At 43.4% G+C, this 26184-nt stretch overlaps 1 protein-coding gene across 2 annotated transcripts in view; it reads left to right on the top strand.

The window, feature by feature from the left end:
* Window positions 1-26184, top strand: part of AGO4 (argonaute RISC component 4) — a 464331-nt gene that overhangs the window by 137211 nt on the left and 300936 nt on the right. For both annotated transcript variants that reach the window (XM_086956500.1, XM_086956502.1), the window contains exons 6-8: window positions 20299-20433; window positions 22988-23075; window positions 23770-23917. In XM_086956500.1, coding sequence (XP_086812626.1) covers window positions 20299-20433; window positions 22988-23075; window positions 23770-23917 — 371 coding nt within the window. The remainder of the gene's footprint in view (window positions 1-20298; window positions 20434-22987; window positions 23076-23769; window positions 23918-26184) is intronic.

Genomic DNA, 26184 nt, shown 5'->3' with positions numbered 1-26184 from the left:
GGTACAGGAGGACCGATATGCGTGAAATCTTAATGGTCCGTAAGGTGGGGTGGGTGGGACCCACACCAAAAACTTTCAGAGGTGATTGTATTGTTATCAATTTTTCACACCCAAGGACTGTTGGATCCATACTTGCAGTTAAGGAAACTAATAGTCTTTTCTCAACTAATATTTGTGCCCTACCCCTCGGGTATTTTTATAAACGCCCACCGACTCAGCATCCACATCCCAGCCCCTTCTCCCAGTGTGTAAATCAATATTCGGCTATCTCTGACTTAGGAAGGTTATGTTTGAGGGTCAATCAAGGGTATCTAACAGTTTGGTGGTGCGCAGGGATACTGAGGAGATTGTTCCTGATAGCCCTGGTGTGCTTCACTCCCACCCAATTGATAGTTTTGATTCCACACTGAAGGTTCTGAGTTGGAATGTGGCAGGCTTAGCCTCAAAGCTAAATTCAGTGGATTGGGTAGATATGATACACACATTTGATATCCTTTTGTTCCAAGAGACCTGGGCCACTAAAGAATTATATCTTGAAGGGTTCGAATGTTTTAATATTATTCCCCCCAATCCTACATATGGTAGACCTTCGTGGGACTTATCAATATGGGTCAGCATTGCCTCAGGGGGTAGAGCTAAAGTAATCCCTACTTTCAAGTCCTAATCTACACACGGGGCATTTCAATCTGTTTTATTAATTTTTATAATAACAATTTTTTAATTACACCCAATCCTAATTTTGCACAACTTTTTAATTTTATTCAGGATTGAGACAATTTATTGGGAAAGGATAAATTGGAGGGGATTTGTCTGGGGGGCGATTTCAAGGCTAAGATAGGAAAAGGACTTAATGGGAACTCCCCTCGGCCAATCACACACAACCCATGTAAGAGAGGATCTGAGTTATTAGATAATTTAGTAAATTCCAGTCTTTTAAATGTAATGGATGTTGCCCCCTTAAATATCACTGATAATCCACTGCCCACGCACAGAGGTTTAGGACGAACCTCCACCATTGATTGTCTTTATATCCCCCCTCTTTACAAGACTATCTTCTTGGGGCAGAGGTAAAGCCGTCCACCTTTGGAGATCATAACCCTATAATTGTTTTGTTAAAAGTTGCACGGCGCTCCGATTTTAGGAAAGAACTAGGAGCGGGTAACTTACATCTCTCAACTGACACCTTGAGAGTTAAATGGAGGGGCATGGATTATAGGGATACTTTTATGAGGATGGTAAAAACATATCCCTCTCTGTGAGACTTGTTTCGTTTTGGCAGATCCTAATCCTGAGGCAGTCTATGCTTTCACTGAATTATGTGCGGGCATTATAAATGTGATCTCTAGACCAGTGGGCGTGCATAAATCTGATCCCAAATGGTTTGACAACACCTGTTCGAGAGCCAATAGGTAACTGAGAGCAGCTGTGTCGGCCGAACCTAGAGATCCCACCCTTATCCGTGTATTAAGATCTAGCTATAAAAGGGAATTAAGATTCAGGCGCGACAGTCTTGAAGGAACACTGGGACAATTTGGTCTGTGCTGCCAAAACAACACAAATATTTGTTGGTCTGCCACCAATTCTCTGATAACTTTTGGGAATCCTTCTACCCCTCTTGACTGTAACATCTCTAGTGAAGCAGGGGTTGCCCATTTTTCAAAGATATATGCTTCTCCACTATATTGCGACAATTCCCTGAAAAACCTCCCACCCACTCAAATTAAAATATCTTTGTTAGGTAGAGGAGGCAGTATTCCAGAGTGAGGGTAACCAAGCCCCAGGCCCGGACGGGCTAACTATTGACCGTATAAAATTAGAGCCGGAGTTCTGGGCCCCTTTGTTATTAAATGTTTTTAATAATTTAACTGTTACTAAAATCCCCAGTACATGGTCAACCTCGGTAATTCCGATTTTTAAAAATTGATATAGATCCGACCCTAGCTGCTATAGGCCCATTTCATTAATCAATAATACCCGTAAAATATTAGGGAGAGTCTTATTTAACAAGATCAGGGCATGGGCAGAGGATGGAAACATTTTGAATAAATGCCAGTTGGAGTTTCGGAGCCACTTAGGCACAGTGGAACAGTGTCTGAACCGTAATCTAATAATAGGGAAGTATACCATTGCTCGACACAGTCCACTTTACCTGGCATTTATGGACCTCTCGTCCGCCTTTGATTTTGTCAACAGATGAAGGCTTTGGCAACGCCTCCTGGATTACTGTCTGGACAATAATTTGGTATACTTTTTAGCCTACCTTCATAGAGATTTGAAAGCTCGAGTAAGGATTAGTATGGATGGAGCAGTGTCAGGAGACCTAACGGTCTGTAGAGCTTTCAGACAAGGGTGCGTTCTTGCCCCTCTTTTATTTATTTTATATATTAATGAACTCCACAATGTTTTATCTAATCAAACTCCCGACGTCCCAATAATAAATGGCATTTAACACCCCTCCTTACTCTATGCAGATGATGCGGTTTTGATGGGTCGCACACCGAATGCTCTGAGGATTTTAGTTAGGGGATTTGTATATTTTATGCATAGTCTTGATCTTTGTACTAATTTTAAAAAATCATTTTTAATGTGTTGTGGCCCTAATAAACACCACATTAATAGGATCACCTTGGACCAAGACTCCCTGTTATGCACTTTTCCCTACCTGGGCATACAATTCTCAGATAGCGGCTCATGGACCCCACATTTCGCTTATGGAAGGTCTAAGTTCATTAAAGCTATAAACTCAGTATTGAACCTCCCTAAGCCAAAAAGATTAGAGGTGGTACTGTCATTATTAAAAATCTATAGGACACAATGCGTACCAATTATGACTTACGGGGCTGAAATTTGGCGATATACAAATTTAAAAAATGTACAGGCTGAGGAAAATAGATTCTGCAGAAGGCTTCTGGGAATACCAATATCATTGCCTATTTATGTAAGCCATACTGAAATAAAATTCATATTTGAGGACTATATCAGGTCGCGTCCTGTCTTGTTTTTGGCTAAAGGTTTGGAAAAACCCTGAAGCTCTCCTGGCCAGGGAAATCCTGGCTGACTGCTTAAAATGCAACCAGGGAATTAGAATTCCCTGGCTGGCTCAAGTACGGGCGAGCCTGATAGCAGTCAATCTCGAGTATATTTTTGATAAACCTGACAAATTAGATGGGATTGACGGGAAGACGATTCGGAACATCCTATATAAACACTATGGGGAGATCAGATATAAACAAGAATCTGTCAACCTCTGTGAAACAGTACATTCAAATGGAAGGTGATAGTGAATCCATTTCGTGTTTGCCCGTTGGTTATCTCCTCAAACATATTACGAGTTGGGAGCGCAGTCTTCTTTTTCGATTAAGAGCAGGATCCATACAATACTTATTGTGTTTCCCTATAGGCTATCAACCTAACATTGAGAACGTAGCTTGCCCATGTCAGAATTTAGGGAAACCATCTATATTGCACTTTTTGTTCTTTTGCTCCTTTTATCAAAAATATAGTAAGCTCTTGTTGATACCGTTCTTCAGAGCTAAAGGTATAAAGGATTTTAAAGTGGCCTAGAAAATTGTTTTCCAGCCCAGAGAAGATGACATTATATATTGTGTGTGCACCTTTTTTAAAAATGGCTTTTTGTTCTCGTCTCTATGAATTAATGTCCATTGGGCAAATATGTATTACATGTATTTATAGGTGTCTTATATTTGCATCTTTGCACTTTGCACAGTTGCACTTTATTTAATGCTGCTATTTGTTATGAGCTACAGTAATCTGCTTTCTTGGAAGTTCCGCTGGAAATCTTGTATTTTGCACCTTAATCTAACGGTTTTTCAAACAGGAACTATGCACTTTACAATTCTAGCACTTTAGACAATGCTGCTAATCGCTCTAGTAAACTGCTCTTTAGCTGATGCTATGAGAATCTGTGCACTATGTATGTATTGCTGCTATCTGACCTAGGTTTGGGGTCTTGCTGGACTACACAATCTGCTCCGCCGAAGGCGACCCTAAAAAAACTATATTGGGAGTGGGTCTCTGCCCAGCTCATCAGCAATCCACGTCACTGCAACTCCACCGCAGCTTATTTGAAAATCAAAGACGGCGTTGCCTTTGAGCCTTACCTGGACTTCATTACAATACCTGCTGACCGGGCACTTTATATTAAATTTAGAGTGGGCACCTTACCCCTAGGAGACCTGCTCTCAAGATGGAATACGCCCGCGCAGGCTTCACCACATTGTGCCCTATGTATAACTAGGCCTGAAACTGTGGCAATTTTCTTTTTTGAGTGCCCCGATTACACCCGTCCAAGAAGACGCTGGCTCAAACCTCTCTGCAGACAATTGGGAACTCGCCAGTATATGGTGGCCTTATGGATTTTATTAACTGATACATCCTCCCCCATAGTTTGTGGCGTCTCCAAATTTTTAAAATGGGCGTGGTTGATCCGCTTAAAAAGACTGTCTATATCAATTTAATACCTTTTTAATTAATTTATTCTTGTACAAACTGAACTCTTATCTTACTTGTTCTTAAATTGTAACAGTTTTTTACGATGTGCTGTTTTATATATTTTTGTAATGCTTTTATGATATCTGCATATCGAAATAAAGCTATCAACCAACCAACTAGCTATCTTAAATGTGATCCCTGCACATGGGCACTTAATTCGGATGTTGCTTTAGAAATATACCTGAAAGCTGGTGATGCCCTGGGAAATAATGCACTTTTGCACTTTGTTATGCAAATATTGCTGCTGCTGTCAATGAAATGGAAAACCTAACAATGTTTTTATCTTACTTTTAATGTGATTTTATTATCTTGACCATGTACTTGATTATGTGTGTACTTTGTTGGATAACGAAATATCCGAATAAAGATTATTGACTTGACTACAACGGGAATGGGGCATCGGGTCATAATTAACATTCGGATAGCAGGAGAAAGTAATGACCACTATTACAAATAGAATTACCATTTTTCTAGTCCTAAACAAAAGCAAATCCTAAAATCTAGGAAACATTTTCAGGGCTCCTATGCCTTTCAGTGACTATTCATTTTAATTTCAGAATAGCCAACAGCACATATCTAATAAAAACATTTTCCAATTGACTGTTACATTTTTCCTTTTATGTTATGTTATAAAATGTTTTGTAGCGCGCTCTGCTACTGCAAAGTATCCTGGCGCTATATGTGAGATTGACCAGAGACATCAGTCAAGGGGGAGATTAGATGCTGAGATTGAACCCCGCCAGTGTGGGTGATGCTATCAAAGAAAGCGGCAGAGAATTCCATGATTGAGCTGTTTGAACAGAAATGGATTGACCGCCCAATCTTGCGTATCTGACTTTGGGCATTGTCATCAAATACAGATTAGCCGATCGGAGAGCGCGGCGAGGGGTGTACAAAATGAACCTTTTATGCAGATATTGTGGACCAAGTTGGTGCAAGGCGCGATAGGCCAGGACCAGCGATTTGAACGAAATGCGATGGGCCACTTGGAGCCAATGAAGGTCTCGGAGATGGGCACACACACTGGTTCTTCTCGGGAGATGAAACAGGAGTCGCACAGCCCCGTTCGGAATAATCTGCAACCGTTTTATGAGGTATGCGGGGAGACCACTAAACAGTGCATGGTCCTAGTCAAGCCTTGCCAAAATCAGGGCCCGCAGAACAGTCTCTTTCGCCTCCCTAGGGAGAAGCGGAAAGAACCTCTTGAGTGACTTGAGGGTGGCGAAACAGGTCCCAGTAAGTTTTTTTAGGTGGACTTCAAACTTGAGGTCTGTCCGAACCATACCCCCAGGTTTTTTGCCAGGCCTCCGAAAGAACTGGGACACGGAAGATCAGTCGGCCGACCAGAATGAGGGCTAGAACATCAATTTAATACATTCAAGGAAAGGGTAAAGTCACATTTTTCAATTGCTTAGAAAAATGTTTTTCGTGAATAATAAATATAACTAATGCAAATATTAAAGCAACTAAACAGATTATTACAAAAACAATCCTGGCTCCAAGGGACCAGGAGGACCACACAGGGCCATAGGAATTAGGACGAAGAGCTGCACAGGGCTGCTCGTCCTCAAAAATGGGACTGCTAAAGGGGTAAATTTTTGACAAAAAGAAGTCATTCTTGGGGAAATTGAAGCCGCTGTACAACCAAGCCAGAGGAGAGTCTTCTCCCTGTGTCCGTTTGAGCCTCACAGGCAGGCTCTTGTTTCCATGGTGGAGCAGCACAACTCGCAACTCAAGAATCACTGCCCAGTTTCAAGGGAAAAAAGTCTTTCAGGAGAGGGCAGTCACCCACCAGGCAAATGCTCTCAGCGATCCTGTCCACTGTCTCAGGCAGTGCACCAGTTTTTTTCACTTCAATATAACAGGCACCAGAGACACAGCACCTGTACCCTAATCTCAAGTCCTTCCGTAGCTCCTGTATTGCTCAGCTGGCACACTGCTCATTCGTTGGGGCCACACATTGCATCCAGTGTACCCAGGTATCTCTTGACCGACAAAGGTGCAAACTTGCATTCACTTTAGGACCAGGATTCAGAGACCTGATGCTAGGATCTCTGAAGCAACCCTTGTTTCAAAATGGGTCCCCTCAAGCAAAGCCTCCTCGCCATTCTGGTCGGTCTGTGACACTCAGCTGGGCATCAAAACTTGTTCCACGATTTCTCCTTTCTGATATGTGACCCCGTCTTTCGCCCAAGACCGTGGTAGGGGTACACACTTGATCACAGGGATTCCGCCTTCGCTGAGGTCCTAGTTGCTAGCAATGCCTGTGCTGGTTACCTTCAAACTAGACTGGTGCGGACGCTGACTCCCTAGGCTGAATTTGATGTCTGGGCCCCTCTTGCAATGGTTGTAAGGCAGCAAATATCTATTGGTGGACAGAACAAAAGGTCTTTAGACAAGGCACAGAACCAGTCGATCAACAGAGGGGATAGTTTCAAGATACTTCCTAGTCTTGGGACGCCTCAGATATTAGCCAGGCACCCAAGAACCACTTTCATCTATCTATGAAAGAGAAAGAAAAAACAGCCTGGACCTATTGGCAAGTATAAAAGGAACTCTTTGGTAAACTGACAAGATTAATACATCACCCAATCCCAAGCAAGTCTTTATTCATTTTCTAAATTGTGAGGAAAAGAGAAAAACAGACATACCCTAAATCCTTACATTGGTGTATTTCTGTGTGCTAATCTGAAAACCCTAAAAAAAAGGAAATGTTCTACACTTTTGCTCAAACTTTACATTACTTGTACAGGACTGCAGATACTTCTAAATGATTTTTCTTAGTAAAAGCACCTACATTGTACGCTTAGGACCATGCTTATGTTATAGGAGCAGCAGGAAAATCTAAAACTGCTAATTTAACAGGGCTTCTTATCTATAAAACATTTCCTTCAAAACATTTTTGCTAAGGATCACATGGGCATCTTCCCTGAGTTCTACTTTTTATGATCCAACCTATGCAACATCAGCTCTTATAAGGACTGTCCGTTTATGTACAGACACTAGCTAATTAAAAACTAGCAATGCCCTTGCAAAACTATGTAGCATGGAATAACATACAATAATGGTGTTATCACCTAAGCATTTTAGAACAAAAACTACCCACATCTAGCTCCCCTTAAAGGTCAAAATAAGGGAACAACAATCTAGACTACTGATCCTGTCATAATTTCATCAAACATGATGGGCAGTAACATAACATATATTTGTATTCATTTTATTAATGCGGTTTAAAACAGTGTTACTGAATAGCAAATTAAATGTCTAATTTTTATTTAAGACAATTTAGACAGGCTAAAAAAATTTGAGAAAAGGAGAGAGCAACACACATTACCTAGCCTTAATTTGTAGAGGAGCTAGCCCCCTTCTTCCACTTTGACAGTAGGAAACCTGAAACCGGGTTCACTTCTGTCAACACTATCAACCCCTATTTTGTAGCAACTGGCCATTAACAAAGTTATAAGAGGTGGATAGCACATTTGAGAGAACTAAAATAACATGAATACCCAAACCCCAATCCTTTTAGCAAATGTACAAATGAAACATGAGGGCGAATGAATTCAAACTAAATCCCATTGCCACAGCTTTATTAGTGCTGTATATATGGCCAAGCTCACATTTACAATTGTATTGTGGTATATTCATATGAGTGCATAAAAACTTGCTTTTGCCAACAAAAAATAAGCACAGCTCCTCCTTTCCCTACGCTGCCATCTTGTCTTTAAAAAACTTTCAGATGTCAAAATGTCAAAGCAGACCTTGCTCTGATAGCCCTGCCAGGCTTCTAAATATAGAACTGACTTTTAACTCTTCCCAGCTGTCCTATTCTGTGTGCAAGTTTTCCATGCAGCTTTCCCTTTTTAAAGTCGCCCTGAAAACAGAAAGCTGACCCATTCCCCTGTTTGTCAGTTTAATAACTTCTGCTGGTTTTTTATACATATTTTCAATTGTAAGCAGTGTGCAAAATACTTGTCAGCTCTTTGTATTATACCTAAATGTATGCATTTACTTAAGCCTAAGGCAGGTTAAAAGCTGCTCAGAATGCAGAATTTTGTTTTTAATGGAGTGAATTTTGCCCAATTTCGACTTTGGTATTTGGGGCACTTAAAAATTAATATCCTATAATTCTTTTGCATAATAGTCATCCTCAAAATGTTCTCTAGATATTCCAGAGATTGGGCTTCAGAAATATATCTTATACCCTTATAAAAATGAGTTTTTTTGGTCTGCGCAGAAAAGTTTATGCAAATATGCTCATTATGTGGTACACAACTTACATTTAATTTTAATGCTAGGAGGTCACAGTATGAGTTCAGCTTTATAAATATTAAACTAATTTAAAAGCACTTGTTTTAAATAATTTTTTCATTATTAATATCTATATTTTTTAATAATTAAACCAATACATTTGATAATTCCACATAGGCAAGGAATGAAGCTTGCTTTTCCTATCCTATTTAGACTAATTCATAAGCCTAAGCACAGAAGCCTAACTTAAAACATGAAAAGTTTTGCGCCACTTTTTTTTAAATGGACAATCCTTTTTTAGCATCAGAACCAATAATCTGCATATGTAAAAAGGCCTTAAAGGAAATCCCTGTATGACAAACAAACCCAGGCAAGACAAAATAGACTGGCAACGTTCGAGTAAAAGAAGAATGAAATGTTATGAATTCTCTTTATATAGACATTATTTTGACACTAATCATTTATTTGTAGTTACAAGAAGATACTGTCCTGATGACACTCTCATAGTGTCGAAACGTGTAGACGGACGATATTAATTTCTTTTCTGTACCACTGGGAATATTACCATCTCTAGAGATTGTGTATATTTGTTGGCATAATTATTTTATTGCTTTTTAAAAATAACCTTTTTCTTGATCATATCAATGAGTGCTTTCATGATTTTTTATCAAATGTATTAAATTGTATTTTCCATGATACCTTTAGTGTTTCATTACCTTCTTTCACTCTAACGTTGCCAGTCTATTTTGTCTTGCCTGGGTTTGTTTTTTTGTCATACAGTGTTTGCCCTGTCCCAGGAAACATATCCTTCTCAGGGGGTCCTTGTTTGTTTCACACTTAAAGGAAATCCCTACGTTAAACGTTTTCCTGTTATCCAAAATAATGAACATCATTTTTTAAACTTTTTAAAACCACAGTCTGAAATGCAGGATTTTACCCTGTGTTTAAGTGACAAAATCCTGGCTGAGTCAACATTCCTGTCTCTCCGTGGCCTATAATCAAAACAGCTGCTGCTAAGCTGCAGTTAAAACAGCTGTTGTAAAGTTTTTTAGGTCTCGCCTGTCGATGCGCATCGAGCAAGCGAGAGTATTGGGACTTATCCACTCTTTATCCACTGCAAGGAATCGTGGCGATTCCTTGCAGTGCCCGTGACTTTTAAGCTCAATGCGCATGCGCATTGAGCTTAAAAGCGCGTGCACGTCCGTCTTGGTTTACCCGCTCCGCCCCCTCCCCTTCCCGCCGTGTTGCATTTCTCCTCCCCCCTCCCCTCTCCTCTGTCCGTCTTGTTAGTTTAATTTAACCCGCTCCGCCCCCTCCCCTTCCCACCGTGTCGCATTTCTCCTCCCCCTCCCCTCTCCTCCGTCCGTCTTGTTAGTTTAATTTAACCCGCTCCGCCCCCTCCCCTTCCCACCGTGTCTCATTTCTCCTCCCCCCTCCCCTCTCTTCCCTCCGTCTTGTTTGTGTTTACTAACACGTCATTTATACCATGAATCTAAGCAACGTATGGTGAGCTTTCGGAACGACAAGATGGCCGGCCCCTTTAGCTCTTTTCACCTTTCCGCGTTGTCCTTTCTCCGTGTTTGTTATCCTCTAAAGCACGTGTGACCCGTCGACGCAGCGTTGTGCGTGCTTTTAAATAATGGCGCCTCCGCTTTCGCTTCAGATATGCCGGTGACCATGCCGAGTTTCAAACGTTTAGCTCCGTAAAGGTAATCTTTTTTATAATGAGAGGCACTATTTTATGCGTGATGGTTGGATGACCTGTGCTCCCGGCCCGGTTCTATTTAGCCAAGTGAGTCGTCTCATGTTCATGAGCCATTTAGTTACATAACTTTGCTAGTACTGTTAGTGCTTCATTTTGCTAATATAGGATGTGCATGCTTGAATGGCACGTTCTGCGGAACGCTTGCAATGGAGTTAACTGAGTCGACGTTGCCGGCTAACCCGCATTTGCCTCTTTGGAACCATTTTATTGACATAGACCCCTCTAAGTGTAGGACTCTTGTTATGCTTTCCAGGTGTTTCCATTTTTATAGTGTGCACTTTTTACACGTTTTATCCGTCTGTGGTTTTACTTTTAGTCATCCATTGTTGCGTCACGTAGTACACATCACTCTGTGCGTCCCATCACCTTTTTGCGCTGTTGACACTTAGTGACTTACATCATCAAGTCTTACATAGTGTACGTTACTGTACTGCTATAGAGGCACCACACACAGTGACACTTATGTTTATAGGTCAACTGTGCTTGCCCCCATCAATGGGCCATTTGTCATTTAACCAGGAGTTAGTACTGCATCTACACCATTCCTGCACTTTTTTATGCGATGGGGCTTGGTTCCTTGTTAGTTGTGCCGCATATGTTAATGTCTCAACGGTGCCTGTTCCTTTCAATATGATATGTGTTCCTATATATTTGGAGATGATATGATATGCACATCATGCATGCAACTTTTGAAGCGATTATTCCTTGTTTATCGTAATTGGGCTTTTGTTGATTTAGGCTTGCGCAATGGAGGGCCACTTACAATAGGTAATCTTGCTGTGTCTCGCAACAATTCGGCTGTGGTGGTTCTGTACTTTCTTGATCCTTGTTTTCTTTTTTTCTTATCGACATACTGCAATGGTGTCCTGATTGTTTTCTCTTTTAACAGACTTCACAACATGAACCATTTACTATAAAGCCCCTCCCCCTCAAACACTCACCCTCACTCACCCTCCCTCACCCTCAACCCCTCACCATCAAACCCTCACTCACCCTCAACCCCTCACCCTCAACCCCTCACTCACCCTCAACCCCTCACCCTCACTCACCCTCACCCTCACTCACCCTCACCCTCTCACCCTCACCCCCTCACCCTCAACCCCTCACCCTCAACCCCTCACCCTCAACCCCTCACCCTCAACCCCTCACCCTCAACCCCTCACCCTCAACCCCTCACCCTCACTCACTCACCCTCAACCCCTCACCCTCAAACCCTCACCCTCACTCACCCACCCTCAACCCCTCACCCTCACTCACTCACCCTCAACCCCTCACTCTCACTCACTCACCCTCCACCCCTCCCCCTCGACCCCTCCCCCCCTCACTCACCCTCAACCCCTCACTCACCCTCAACCCCTCACTCACCCTCAACCCCTCACTCACCCTCAACCCCTCACCCTCACTCATCCTCACTCACCCTCAACCCCTCACCCTCACTCACCCTCACTCACCCTCAACCCCTCACCCTCACTCACCCTCAACCCCTCACCTTCAACCCCTCACTCACCCTCACTCTGACTCACCCTCACTCAGCCTCAACTACTCCCCCTCACCCTCACTCACCCAAAACCCCTCACTCACCCTCACTCACCCTCACTCACCCTCACTCACCCTCACTCACCCTCACTCACCCTCACTCACCCTCACTCACCCTCACTCACCCTCACTCACCCTCACTCACCCTCACCCACCCTCACCCACCCTCACCCACCCTCACCCACCCTCACTCACCCTCACTCACCCTCACTCACCCTCACTCACCCTCACTCACCCTCACTCACCCTCACTCACCCTCACTCACTCACCCTCACTCACCCTCACTCACCCTCACTCACCCTCACTCACCCTCACTCACCCTCACTCACCCTCACTCACCCTCACTCACCCTCACTCACCCTCACTCACCCTCACTCACCCTCACTCACCCTCACTCACCCTCACTCACCCTCACTCACCCTCACTCACCCTCACTCACCCTCACTCACCCTCACTCACCCTCACTCACCCTCACTCACCCTCACTCACCCTCACTCACCCTCACTCACCCTCACTCACTCACCCTCACTCACCCTCACTCACCCTCACTCACTCACCCTCACTCACCCTCACTCACTCACCCTCACTCACTCACCCTCACTCACTCACCCTCACTCACTCACCCTCACTCACTCACCCTCACTCACTCACCCTCACTCACTCACCCTCACTCACTCACCCTCACTCACTCACCCTCACTCACTCACCCTCACTCACTCACCCTCACTCACTCACCCTCACTCACTCACCCTCACTCACTCACCCTCACTCACTCACCCTCACTCCCTCACTCACCCTCACTCACTCACCCTCACTCACCCTCACTCACCCTCACTCACCCTCACTCACCCTCACTCACCCTCACTCACCCTCACTCACCCTCACTCACCCTCACCCTCACTCGCCCTCATTTGAGTTAGAGCTTTTAGAATTGTTTATGGCTTTTTTTATTTGTAATTCTTTAGCATTGGCTACAGGAAAGAAAAATGCTAAAGATTTACAAAAAAACCCATAAACAATTCTAAAAGCACTAACTCTAATGCTGCGAGACCTATTGCATTTCCAATGCTTGTTTTTTCGTGTGTTGAAATGGAAGCACAATGACTGTCCATTTAAAACTGAGGCAGTTCAATGCGTTTTCTATAATGTGTTTTAGTTCAACAACATCCAATTTTACTCCTATGTGTTTGCCTGTTTATATCTAATACAATGTATCTAAGGAAAATGCTTGAAGTTTATTTATTGCAAAACACACAATTTTTTTTTTTAGGCCAATTTATTCCTATTGAATGTGAATTCTAATTTTATCTTTTAAGCATTAGCAGTTTGTACATGTGCATAGTTGCTTATTCTTATCAATGTAATAGTAACATATGGTTATTTAGCATATCATATGGTTCATTTCTGTATTTTAATTTAATTTTTATTTAATATTTATTAAATGACATTTTGCTTAACCGACTGATGACAGCAAGAAAACACATACAAACACATTAAGCTCATTCCAGACATATACAGAAGGGGTCATACGCTCAGGAAACCTAATACAGCGCGCTTAAGGCTAGCAATCCTTACACAAAGAGCGCAATCACTATTTACTTACAGAAGTTACAATGTAAAACCACGAACCACATAGACATTTAAACACACATTTAGCCCACAGATAAACACTTGGGACAGAAACAAAGGACAGTCCACAGACTGTTCTTAAACCAAACCATTTGTAAATACTAGTTGTAAGTCATATTTCCAAGAAGAACTTCTCAATAGTATTCCAAAAGACTGCAAAAAAAACAGCCCAACCGACTGTTTTGTTTCCAAGAAGCTAAATACACTCAATTCACTAGCTTTGTCTGGCATAACACCAAAAAATCGCTCTGCATTTCTCCATTCATAAAATTGCGCAGAATAAGTATCCTTGTTTGTATTTTTGTCATATTTTAATTCCCTGGGGATAAGTCACCAAGGAAGAAATATGGTTTTATACCTAAACCTATTTAGGTATTCCCTCAGTGGAGCCTGCTAATTTAATTCACATCTCAGTATGGTACCTCCAAAACGCAACACATTCTTTGATGTGTGCTTGAAACAGGCCTGCCAAAAATAGTGCAGAATATGCAGTATTCTAATCAAAGTAGTGCTTAAGGTACTTTTCGTAAGTTGCGCCGTTCAAACAAATTCAATCGGAGAAAAATCTCCTCATTACCTGCCTACAAAAATTGCTATTCGTATCTATCCCATACAAATCCAAAGTTGGCCAACACAAATTCCAAAGCCACAGTAAGCGTTACTAAACTACCTTATCAAAGGCATCAAAAACCAACAGCGAAGTGCCGCAGAACGACTCTTACCAAACAAATGGTTGTCCAAATTCTAACTGCCAAGTTCTGAATGACCCAACTGTCGTTTTTTTTTTTTTTTTTAGAATACTCACGCCAAAAAGTTTCTCCGTCACGAGTAACATCATGTGGAGGATCAAAATCGGGAAGATCAAAAATATACTGGGCTGCTGAGACCGAGAATCCCCTGGATCTCTGTGCACAGAGTACCTCGTTAGTAGAGTCCTGTCCTCCACAGTAGATTTCTGTCTCCTGACAAGATCACTCCCTTAGATAGCCACTTCTCTGAGGAGCCCAACGTTGGGCGCCATTTGTAGAAAATAGAAACCTTCTCAGGTGTCCTACTGATACTTGGTCCTTTTAAACCAACAAAGAAGAAATTGGCACAGAAGCTAAAATATGAAAAGAATACATTTATTCACCTCAGATGAGGGAGACTACGTCACACAGAAGCCTTAGCAACTGAATGAGGCAGTCTAAGGAGTACAGAAAACGGGGGCCTTATATATGCTTAAGGTTACATAGTCCGCATAAGACCAAGGGGCAGTCCTGGCTCATGTAAGCATGCAAAATGCCTAAGATGGGCATGCAAGATCTGCTTGATCAACTAAGTGGGAGGTGAGTTACTTCTTCATACAGCAACAAAAATAGCCTGACAGTTCTACTAGAGAAGCAGGTGCATTCTACTAGCTAGGCCTTTCTGAGCATGTGCGAAGGTGGAAGAGGCAAAATCTAGTTCGTTTCTAGGCAGATTACAAGAGCAGTGAACACTGAGGGCGGACAGAGCACATGGCGAGCACGTGGCAGCACATGGCAAACAAGATGGCTGCCAGAAGTACAAAATGGCTTTCAGCTCATGCTAACAAATCCCTGCAATAATTAACACAGGGCTCATGTACCTGTACCCTCAACACTGGTATAGTGCACCTAGCTAGAGGAGTGGCTGACCTATGACAGGGCAGTGGTTTGTAGGCATGGCACACGGATGTGTACCATGTCGACTCTTCACTTTGTTCTGCACCAAAACACGCAGCCTACAAAGGCAGTGTGTGTAAAAAGGTACAGGGCCTTTAAGGGTGGCACAATAAGTGCTGCAGTCCTTAGAGGTCTTCCCTGGTCACAGTTCCCTGGGTGCCTCTTGTACCATTTACCAGGGTCTGACCCGTAGCCAGAGAGTGCTAATTGGGTTTTGTTTTTAATGCGGTTTAGTGGGGGCAACCATGCACAAAGAGGGCACTTTCTTACACTTTGCGGCTCCAGGTGGTCCTTGAGTCCTCACTTGGTGGGGGGACAGGTCTGACTTTCAGGAGCACAGTGTCCTCTTGATAGACCGGACTTTGCGTTTTCTGTACCTCTGGTCTGCAGGGAGGTAGCTTCTCTACTCCAAGAGAGATTGCTGGCAATTTGCGAAGGGCTGGAAGTCTCCAGGGGTTCTTGGCAGCTGGTCCGCTGCAGGACGGGTTACTGGTCACGATTGTAGAGAATGGTGCAGGCAGGCAATGTTTGATGCCTAAAGTCCACAGCAGTCGTCGGTTCTCCCTTCACTTGCTGCTCTACTTTGTTCTCTTCTTAATCTGTCTAATCTAAGTTCCTGGTGTCAAGTGTGCCACCTAAATGCTCGAAAGTCGGGGCGTCATAAGCAGTGACCGGTAGTAGCCAATGGGTTACTTACCTTTGGGGTGTCTACACCCCCTTTTTATGACCACTTCCTGTGGGGAGTAGTGTAGGAAGCTGGCTCTGTACACACTAAACCAAAGTACGGTATAGTGTGCAGAGTCCAGCGGATCTGCAAAGGCTTACAGAGGTAAAAGTGGATCATACCTTGCACTCAATGTGTAGGTAAAATGATTTCACACACTGAAAGACTGAACTCTGACCAATTGTTTTGTAAAAATATTTTAATTTCAATTAATTTTTAGAATCAAGCAGAACTTGGTGCAGGTAAGTAAAATAGTACTTTTCTTGAATAATGCAGTTGAATGCAGTTAGCTTTGTGAAAAGGTAGGTCAAGTGTTCCGAAACGGTTGAAATTACTTTGCAGTTACTTTAATTACATTGTTATTACTTTTCAGATTACTTTTTCGAGTCACTGTGGTATGCCTAGATATCACACTAGGACACCAAAGTGTTCAGGGTGTTTGTATGGAAACAAAAGAAACATTTTAAGTTTTTCAGAGGACAAAAGTCCATGCAATCCTATGGAAGAAAATTAGGTTATCGGTTTGCAGGTAAGTAAACTATCTTTGGATGTGGGAGCAAAGCTCCTAGGGTTTAGCTCAGGGCTAACACAAGGTGCATCCACAGCACACAAGGTGCACCCACAGCAGCACAAGGGCGGCCGGGTACGGAGCGCTAATTTGGCATTGGGTGCCCTGCTTTCAATAGGAGTTGCCGGTTGTTGTAGGTTCAGATGAGGAAGTCTTCCAGGAGGAACCAACAACAGGGCAGGTAAGTTGGAGGGCTCAGGGATGTAGGTGCACCTCAGGTCCTCTTCCCGAGGAACGCTGGATGGTTGCATGCCCTTTGAGGTCTGATTTCACCTTACTGGTCAATCGGCCGGGGGGGGGTAGCCTCCGTGCAGAGGCTGCTGGCGGCATCAGAGTCCTGGAGAGGTCAACATCCGGTGTACTCTGACTCTGGAGTGCCGGGGGACCTCGCTGGGACCGGTGGGACACTCTGATTTGGGCTGTTGGTGTCTGGTACAGAGGTGGTTCCAGGTTTTGGGTTTTTGTCCTCCGTTGGTTCGGAGTCTTTCTTTGATTCTTTTGAACAGAGCTGCTGTTCACCGGAGATCCAGTCTTTGTTGAAGGCAGTCAGTCCTCCCAGGTGTTCTGGAGGTTACTGGCTGCAGGACAAGGTGATTTTTGACGCAGGACCTCGGGGAAACTGCATACAGGTCAGTAGGGATGTGGCCAAGTCAGTTCTTCTCTGCAGTCTCCTCTGCTGGTCACCTTCTTTCGTCCTTTGTAGATTGCATAAATCTTCCTTCTAGGTTTAGGGCTACCCCTAAATACTATATTAAGGGAGCACTTTAGGGGTCTCGAAGTAGTAGCTAATGGGCTACTGACCTTAGTGTGACTACACCCTTGGTGTGCTCACCCACGTGGGGAGTAGGTAAATCCTTTATCGTGATTGGCAAGTGCCTACCATCTGCTACTTGGATGGGCACTGTAGAGTGGGCTTCACCTTGCCTCCCCCACCTAAGGGGTGGGGTTGGCCGACGTGGGCACACCTTCTGGGCTGCTCGAAGTTTTCCCCGCCTGGCCTCCCGCCGAGAAGGGGTGAGAGAGAAAGGGGGCTTGCTCCTGATAGCAAGTGAGGCTTTAGGTCATGTTACAAAGGAGGCAGGGCCTTCAAACTCCCCTGCCACAGATGGCTCTGGAGAAGTGTGGCTCAATGGTTAGAGCGGCAGACCCTGATGCAGAGGTCTAGCCCGGGACCAGGGTTCAATTCCCCGCCTCGGCGGGTCTTGGGCTCAAAAATTCCACGAACCTGATAATTCTCGCCTCCGTGCCTATTCCAATCATGGAGTCCCACTCTGCAACTCTGGGCAATAGCTTGCTTAATTTTCCACAACTGCCCCCACAACGCTAAGGATGCCTGGCCTCCACCTTGGGGGTGCCCAGGAGTGGACGCCTCACAGGGAAAGCCAGGATGGGTTCCACAGCGGTTTTCGTACAAGTGCCTTGAGACCCTTGCGGGTGAGTAGTGCGCTATACAAGTATTAATTTACATTTTCCTGACCTGGGAGAGGTGCGACCACCTCTGCCCAGGAAAGGCTTTGGCTCTGGGCCCAGAAAGCGTAGGCTCCCACCCTGGGGGTCCAGAATACTGTCTCGTGGTGGCAGGCTGACGTTTACCAGTCGAACTTACCAGAGGCTGGTTGTTTTTCAGGGGGCATCGCTAAGATTCCCACTGTGTGCATTGTTTAATCCCACACTGGCTTCAGTGTGGGTTTATTATGCTGAGAAGTTTGCTACCAAACTTCCCCGAATTTAGTAAAGCAATTATGTTGCTGTGGGGTTTGTAATGATAAACCCCCTTACACTCTTTATGGCTTAACTGCTCTTACAATGGGTAAGAATGAACTTGGACACTGTAGGGGTACAGTATTAATGCAACCCCAGTGTTATCCTGCACCCAGCTAGAGGGGTATCTTACCTATACCATAGGCAGTGGTGGGTTGCAGGCTTGGAACACAGGTATGTGTGCCATGTTGACCCTTCACTTTTCTCTGCTCCAAAACACTCAGACTGCAATGGCAGTGTGTTAAGGTACAGGACCTCTAAGGGTGGCACAATATCGGCAGGGATCCAGGTCACATCAAGTCAGTCCATCAGAAACCTGGCAAAGTGAGGGGGTTAGTGCAACAGAAAACCACTTTCCCTCAAGTAGGCATAACCCTGACCCAGAGAGCCTAAGTCCGCCAAAACTAAGATTGTGGTTTTCTAAAATTTGTGTCCACATCAGGTAGCCTACCTTAGGGTTGGAACTAGCCTGATGGGGCGGACATGCATCCCGACTCGCTAATGTTTCCATCTGTCCTGGTGCCAAGTGGGTCTGGGGCGGGGGGGTGGCATTTCCCCTGTCTGGGGGAAGCCCTGGGTCTCATATTAAAAGCAGCAGAGGCCTTAGAAGCCTCCTGCCTTGATATGCTGATCACTTAGCCGTACTGCTTGGAGGCGGTGACAACCCCTCTGGCCAGAGCAGGCATTGTTTCTGCCCTCAGAGCAGGGGCTCTCTCCTGCAGGGGGGTCAGTGGCCGCTCTGTGGTACCAAGCTGGTGTACACTAGTAGCTGGTAGGCGTTCAGGGGGCACCTTTAAGGTGCATGTATTAATAAATCCATAACTGGAATCAGTTGGGTTTAATAAGATGATACCTTTGATACCAAACATCTCTAGTTTAATTGAAGAGCACATGTAGCTGGGGAACTCTAAAATATCAGTGTCCAGCACATGTGCTCAAAAATGGCTTTCCTGTTCACTTGTAATATCTAAGAATCAACTTGGACATCACAGGGTTATATCTGCTTGTGCAGATATGTCCACACATGTAGTATAGTGCACCCTGCTTTAGGGCTGGAGGCCTGCTATAGGGGTCATGTACCTAAACTGCATGCCTGCCTCCAGACATGGCACAGAGGAGTTGTGCAATGTCCTGTCTTCACTTTTCTCTGCACTGTGGCATGCAGCCTGCAATGGCATGTTTTAAGTTGGTGCTGAGGGATCCCTTAGGGCTGCACAGGACATGCTGCAGCCCTTAGGAACCCTCTTTAGCCTCTTTGCTCTATGGACCAGTGGTACCATTTACTAGAGTTACAAAGGGGGCTAGAGGGATTACCAAGTGGGGGAACAATTGTACAGTTGTAGTGAGAGATATGGCACTGGGGGCTTGGATAGCAGGAACCCAGTGCAATTCTGTCAACTGCTTCCGATACCAGACAAAGTGTGGGTAACTGTCAAAAGGGGCGCTTTTCTACTGTATCCGTGGTACTCTATAGGTTGTATCAAGTAAGTGGAATACATGTTATTGACTGTAACATGAAGTTGACAAGTGCTAGCATTCTGATCTGCAGGTTCTATTTCTAAATTGTAATAGTAACCTATCAACTAATGTTGATGCTTAATAAATGCATTGTAATGGCTACATAACTGATCTGTAGCATTATTTATAAATATTGCTTTTAGTTCAGTTGAGTTCCCATGTCCCAGTGTTCACTCTACATAGTGCAGACACTGAATTGACACATGTAGGCTTTAATGTAAGAGCGGTGCCTTGTTTAGGTTGTAGAATGTAATTGATTTCCCACCTTCAATATACCTTTAAAGTATTTGTGTGATAGTAAGCTACTTTTCATCGAAAACCAATTTAAACCAAATACCTTATCTTGATTCAGTGTCTGCCACCGCTTTCTACCGTGCACAGCCTGTCATAGAGTTCATGTGTGAAGTGTTGGACGTTCAAAACATCAACGAACAGACTAAGCCTCTCACAGACTCGCAGCGTGTCAAGTTCACCAAAGAAATAAGAGGTATTTGATCTGTTCCATAAGCAGTCTTCATTTTTAACCATGTAAACTAGTTTGTTTATAGTTCAGTGTTCTTTTTTCTCATTGATATGGTGAACGTTGAAAATGTACTACTATCGTTTTTCTTTTTTTTTTTCTTTTTTTTAAATGGGACCGCTGTTAAGGTGCATCTTAAAAAGCATGATTTAGCTTCGTAATTGAGAAATTGTGGTGGTCGTTGAGGGGGCTGAAACCTACTAAAGCAACAGCCACACCTGTCGGGGCTAACCACAAAGTCACAACCTGTGCTTAACTTTCTGGTAGCTTGCCACAAAAGCAGTCAGGCTTGACTTGGTGGCAATATGTAAGGTATTTATGCAGCACACAAACTGTAATAAAAGGAAAATACCAGACAAGAAAAGTTCCACACAAATCTAGAAAAATTGAGTACAATTTTAATAAAGACCAAAACAAGTGAAGTCCAATCAGTAGAACAAGAGATAAACAATTTAAAGGTTGAAGTAAAAATAGCATCAGGAAGCAGAGAGCGTGAACTGTGTTCTTCTGGCCTCGCTAGACTGGCGCAAAATCACAAGTGCAGATTGATCAAGATACAGGGACCAGGTTAGTTTAGCTGAAAGTTTCCTTCTCAAAGTCTGGTATGCAAAGTTCAAAGCTTCAGAATTTCACAGGAGGAGCTCAACGGATGACAGCCAAAAGTTCAGGACCTGGGAAGTCTTCTCTTAGGGACCGGGAACTCACTTCAGCAGAGGTTAGCAGTTCCAGTTGCGCCAGTGGCCTAGGGTCAGCTGGGTAATTATAGCGAGTGCTCGGAAACTTGTGTGTTCCAGTTGGTTCAGAACAGGAGGTGAGGTGAGCTAACTGACCCTTGGAGCTACTTTGGTATTCTGGGTTCAAGGAACTGGTCTGAGAAACAAGGTACAGCAGTATTTTTAAGAACATGGCAGGCTTTGTGCAGCAGGGCAGTTTTCTGGTAGCAGAAGCCCTTGTTGCACTAAAATGATGGACCGAAGGCTGTACAAATCAAACATTCACCAGTCAAGAGATGTGGGTTAAATCAATCTTTTACTAAGCATGCGACCCAGTTGGGACCAGGCCATATGCAAATCAGTTTTGAGCTTGCTCCTCATGGGAACAGTCCAGCCCAAACTGCCAAGTCATGTCTTCCCTGGATTAAAAACGACAGATTTATTCTAGATATGTGACTGGGATGAATTTTTGATTCGTTCAGCATACAGTCCATCTGTTCTGGTTGGAACATTCGAATTGTGACCTTTTCAGAATTGACTTAAAATACAAGTTAAATTGCAATTAATTAGCGACCAAACATGATATTTCTACCTACTCCTAAACAAAAGTCATAATTTACTACATGTAATAAGGTAACCCAATGTCAGACAATGGGAGAGGTAGGCCTTGCAGCAGCAAAAACGAATTTGATTTTTTTCACTTCCAGAACATCTAAAGTTAAAAGTATATGTCCAATCTTTTAAATACAATGCACCCTGGGCCGTTTAGGGCCTAGCTTAGGGGTGACTTGTTTGTATTAAAAAGGAAGGTTTAGGCCAAGCAAGGGGATTTATTTTGCCAAGTCGAAATGGCAGTTTAGAATTGCACACACAGGCTGCAATGGCATGCCTGAGATGTTTATAAAGGCTACTTAAGAGGGTGGCACAATAAGTGCTGAATATGTGCTAGTAGCATTTAATTTACAGGTCCTGGGTACTTGTACTAGGGACATCAAAGAAAATAAAGGTGTTAATTGGGTGTAAGTCAATTTTACCATGTTTAAAGTAGAGCACACAGGCACTTTAGCACTGGTTAGCAATGGGAAAGGGGGCACTGTCTTAAGTCAACAAAATGTGTTCAGAAAACAGGATGAGCAAAGGCAAATTTTGAGGTGACCCTGCAGAAAGTGCCAAGCCAACAGTTTTGTTTATTAGGTAGAACCTACAAGCTATCACATTTAGTCTGCAACCACAAGTGTGCTTCCTGCTCCGACACTAAGCAAGAGGAGCTTCACCCTCTTGGCCCTGATGATCCATTTTGGGGCACCTGCTGGGACTGGAAAGCTTAAGAATCATATGTTGGGAAGGTATTTCACAAATGTATGTTTAAACAAAAACTGTACAAGGAATCCTAACTGCGCTGCCGCTCCTTGTGTGAGAATGACTCAAACTGTTAAGTCGTTTTAGATAAATGTAAGTGCAAGTTTATATCTGAACACCCACTACTCAAAGTGCCTACATTGTCAGTGTGATGCCACCCTGGTGCTTGACTGCCCAAAACATAAATAAAATAAACATGTGGAGGGGAAAAGATTACCTCCCTCCTCCCCCCACCTTTGTGTTATGCCATGTTGATTTAGGGGATTTGTCCGGAGTCTGTTACAACCAATGTCTCTGTTCTCCAGCTTAGTTGTATTTTATTTATGTACCTATGAGCTAGGACCGATCTGTCCAAGAATGTAAGCCTTTGAACTTCATGTTAAGTACATTTGATAGAAGTTCCAATACCTACTGAGGGGACTAACCTAAATAACCTTGGCATTCCGCAGGTCTGAAAGTGGAGGTGACTCACTGTGGGCAAATGAAGAGGAAGTACAGAGTCTGCAATGTCACCAGACGTCCTGCCAGCCACCAGACGTGAGTATTGTTTGTATTTGCAATGGATGGAAGGATGGAGGCTATCTTTGGTATGTGACAAATGCTACAGTATGCTGTAGGAAACACAATATCTGGTTTAAGCTTTCTTTCTCAAGGGGCAAATCCGATGCAGTCAAACTTATTACCTAAAGAAGTAGTCTTGTCTCCAAAGTTTTTTCTAAGGTATGCATGTCCAGACTAATTTCCCTACAGTTTATTCTCTGTTTTGTGGCATGTCTGCTGTCCAGGTTTGGCACCAGCATAAACACACCGGGATAGAACCACATCAGAATAGACTATTCTAGTTTCCAGTAGCGGCGCCTGCCTGTGACCACAGTATAGAAGCAAGTTAGTCTGTTTCTAGTCTGCCTCTGGAATACAAATTCAAAGTCTGTTATTTCATTGGATAGAGGTCAGTGTACTAATCAAATTATGGTTTGGGGGTGGTTTGAGGTAGACTGTTGCTTAATGCCTTTTAATTCAATTTTCTATTTCATATGTCACAAAATATGCTTTTTGGTGCTAAAAACATAACCATTATGGTGACCTATTCTTAAATAAATGAAGGTATATGAAATAAACAATCAGCCAATGGCCCTTCACTGATTTCTTGAAAAAAAAGGTAACTTTGCTATTCCATAACATTTGTCCAAGTATCTTAAGTGTGACACTATTTTGAATTTTTTTCCTGCAGGTTTCCATTGCAGCTTGAGAATGGGCAGGCCATGGAGTGCACTGTAGCACAGTACTTTAAGCAGAAGTACAACTTACAGCTGAAATACCCCCATCTTCCTTGTCTACAGGTGGGACAGGAGCAGAAGCACACTTATTTGCCACTGGAGGTAATACCTGCACTGTATATAGCGCGCACAATACTAACTGGATCAAGGGCACCACCTTAATTACTACTTTCTTTTGCAGCAGGGTGAGGACTCTCTTATAAATGTAATTCCCAACAATTCCTAATATTCTTAATATTAACTCCATTATTTGTACAATGATTAAGTTTGTCACCTTAAAGTAACTAAATTGTATAAGTCTGAAAAGGGCAGTTGTGGGTATGAGTACAGTTTGGCACCTACCAATCCTTTGTAATTAAGTTAAAGGTTGCTCTCTTCCCATATGTGCCTCCTGTGCCATTCTTTATTTTCTTCACCACAGTTTAACTCCCCATCCACCCCCATACTTTTTTCATGTCTTGCTTATAAAAGGTGCTTTTGTACAATGGGAGTCTTCTATGGGAGAATCAAATTTGTTCCTTTGGGTTCTAGACTTCTAAACCTAGCCTACACCTCTATAGTCATCAGTTTTACTCGCTGAAGCCTGTGTTTGCTATGTAGCAACTTTACTCCTTAGCCTCTTATTCTTAGAAGCTGTCCAGTTTTCCACTTTGCAGTACCTGTAAGAACTGCTGTATTATCACTGATTGTTGCCTGAGCTCAATATAGCACTCCTCATACACTTTTCGCCAAACTTACTATGCAGTTATTTGGCTTAGTCCATACAATCTGGCCTCACTGGTGGAAGAGGTCTGGATGACTAGATCTCTGCCATTAAATGCCTGATTAACACTGCTATTGAAACTGCACACCACCCCCCCCCCTCCCCCACCTCCCACTCCTGCTATCTGTAGCCACTCTAGAATATTTGTGATGATCCTCATGGGGTATCCCTAAAAGTGGAATAATCTATCATGGCTAAGTGACCAATATATGTCCAAAGTAAGGACGTTGGCTTTCCAAGAAGCTCCTGGAGCTTGGGTAACTGCAATTTTCTGCATGCTTCTGATTCATTTTTTCTCCAACATTGGATCTTCTATATAGTTAAATCTTTTATATAGCCACATTCTTGAATCATTCCCTGTTGTCAGGCTGGGAATCCCAGGTACATTAGAATAGCAGTATGCTGTGTAAAAATATACAACTTACCGTATTTAGTGTAAAATGGTCATATGCCAGAAACCATGTTTAGTAAAACATCCACCTCATTTCAAAGAACCCAAACTTCAGCCATTGAGTTGGAAGCTTAAGTACTCCTACTTTCCCTAGAGGCCACCATAGCTCAGATTTATACCGTCTTTGGTGTTTGAGGGAGTCCTCGGTCAGAACTCTGCTCTAACCGGTCAGTGAACCGTAAGTTAATTTCATTTTTCCTCTTCCTTTGATTTGAACAGGTCTTTTCTTCGTGTCTTTTGTACTGTTTTTAGGTAAAAAGCTTGTTTCAATTTCCGGACCAGGGTGATATTTGGTCTGATAAGCAACTGGCTCTATTACTGACAAAGGCGATATCTTTTTAAAACAGATTTCCTTGTGGCAGTAAGAAGATTTACACTGATGACCCTCACTCAATCTATTTATTATCTATATCCTAAATATGTCAGCGGATTGCACGATTTGTAGTTTCTCCACTAGGACTCTCAAGAACCGAGAAAAGAGGTTGGCATTATTTTGGATGAATAAAGAATTTTCCTCCTTTCAAAGGAGGTGCCCCTTCTACAGGGGAAGATTCTGTGAGAAGCGCCTCACCCCAAAAAAACACTTCCATGAAGCTGACGCACAAGAGCCTTGTACAGTTTCCAGAGCATGATTTATTAAGTACAGCAATTGCAGCCAACTCCTCTGCTGGCAGACCAGAGTCTGTGCTACAGAGACTCTCTTTTGACAAAAAAAGTAACAGATCTTCAAAGGAATCTTTAACAAAACAGCGGACATCGAAGAGCTTAACTCCTTTGCAGGGAGCTGGGTTTTTGTTGCAGTAGCACTCGCACACTCTTCACCTGAAATTTGATGCAACTTTTACTGAAGAGTACTGGGTTCCTGCTAACCAGGTCCCCAGTACCAGTGTTCTTGCCCAAAAATGTGCAATTGCGTCCCCTCCATTGGCAAAACCTATAGCACCCTTTAAGTCCCTACCTAGTAAATCATGCCACTGGTACCTAAGCCCGAGGTACTAAAGACTGTTCTGAAGGGCTGAAGCACGAATTTTGCCATCATAAGGGATCCCTCACCAAGCACATGCAAGGCTGCCATTGCAGGCTACATGTCTTGGTGCAAACAAGTGAAAACACAACATGACACACCCTTGTGTGCCATGTTCCCTAACACTTCTT

The sequence above is a fragment of the Lissotriton vulgaris genome, chromosome 2_1 (genome assembly GCF_964263255.1).
Source record: "Lissotriton vulgaris chromosome 2_1, aLisVul1.2, whole genome shotgun sequence".
NCBI lineage: Eukaryota > Metazoa > Chordata > Amphibia > Caudata > Salamandridae > Lissotriton > Lissotriton vulgaris.
This window is presented reverse-complemented; position numbering and strand designations above follow the sequence as displayed.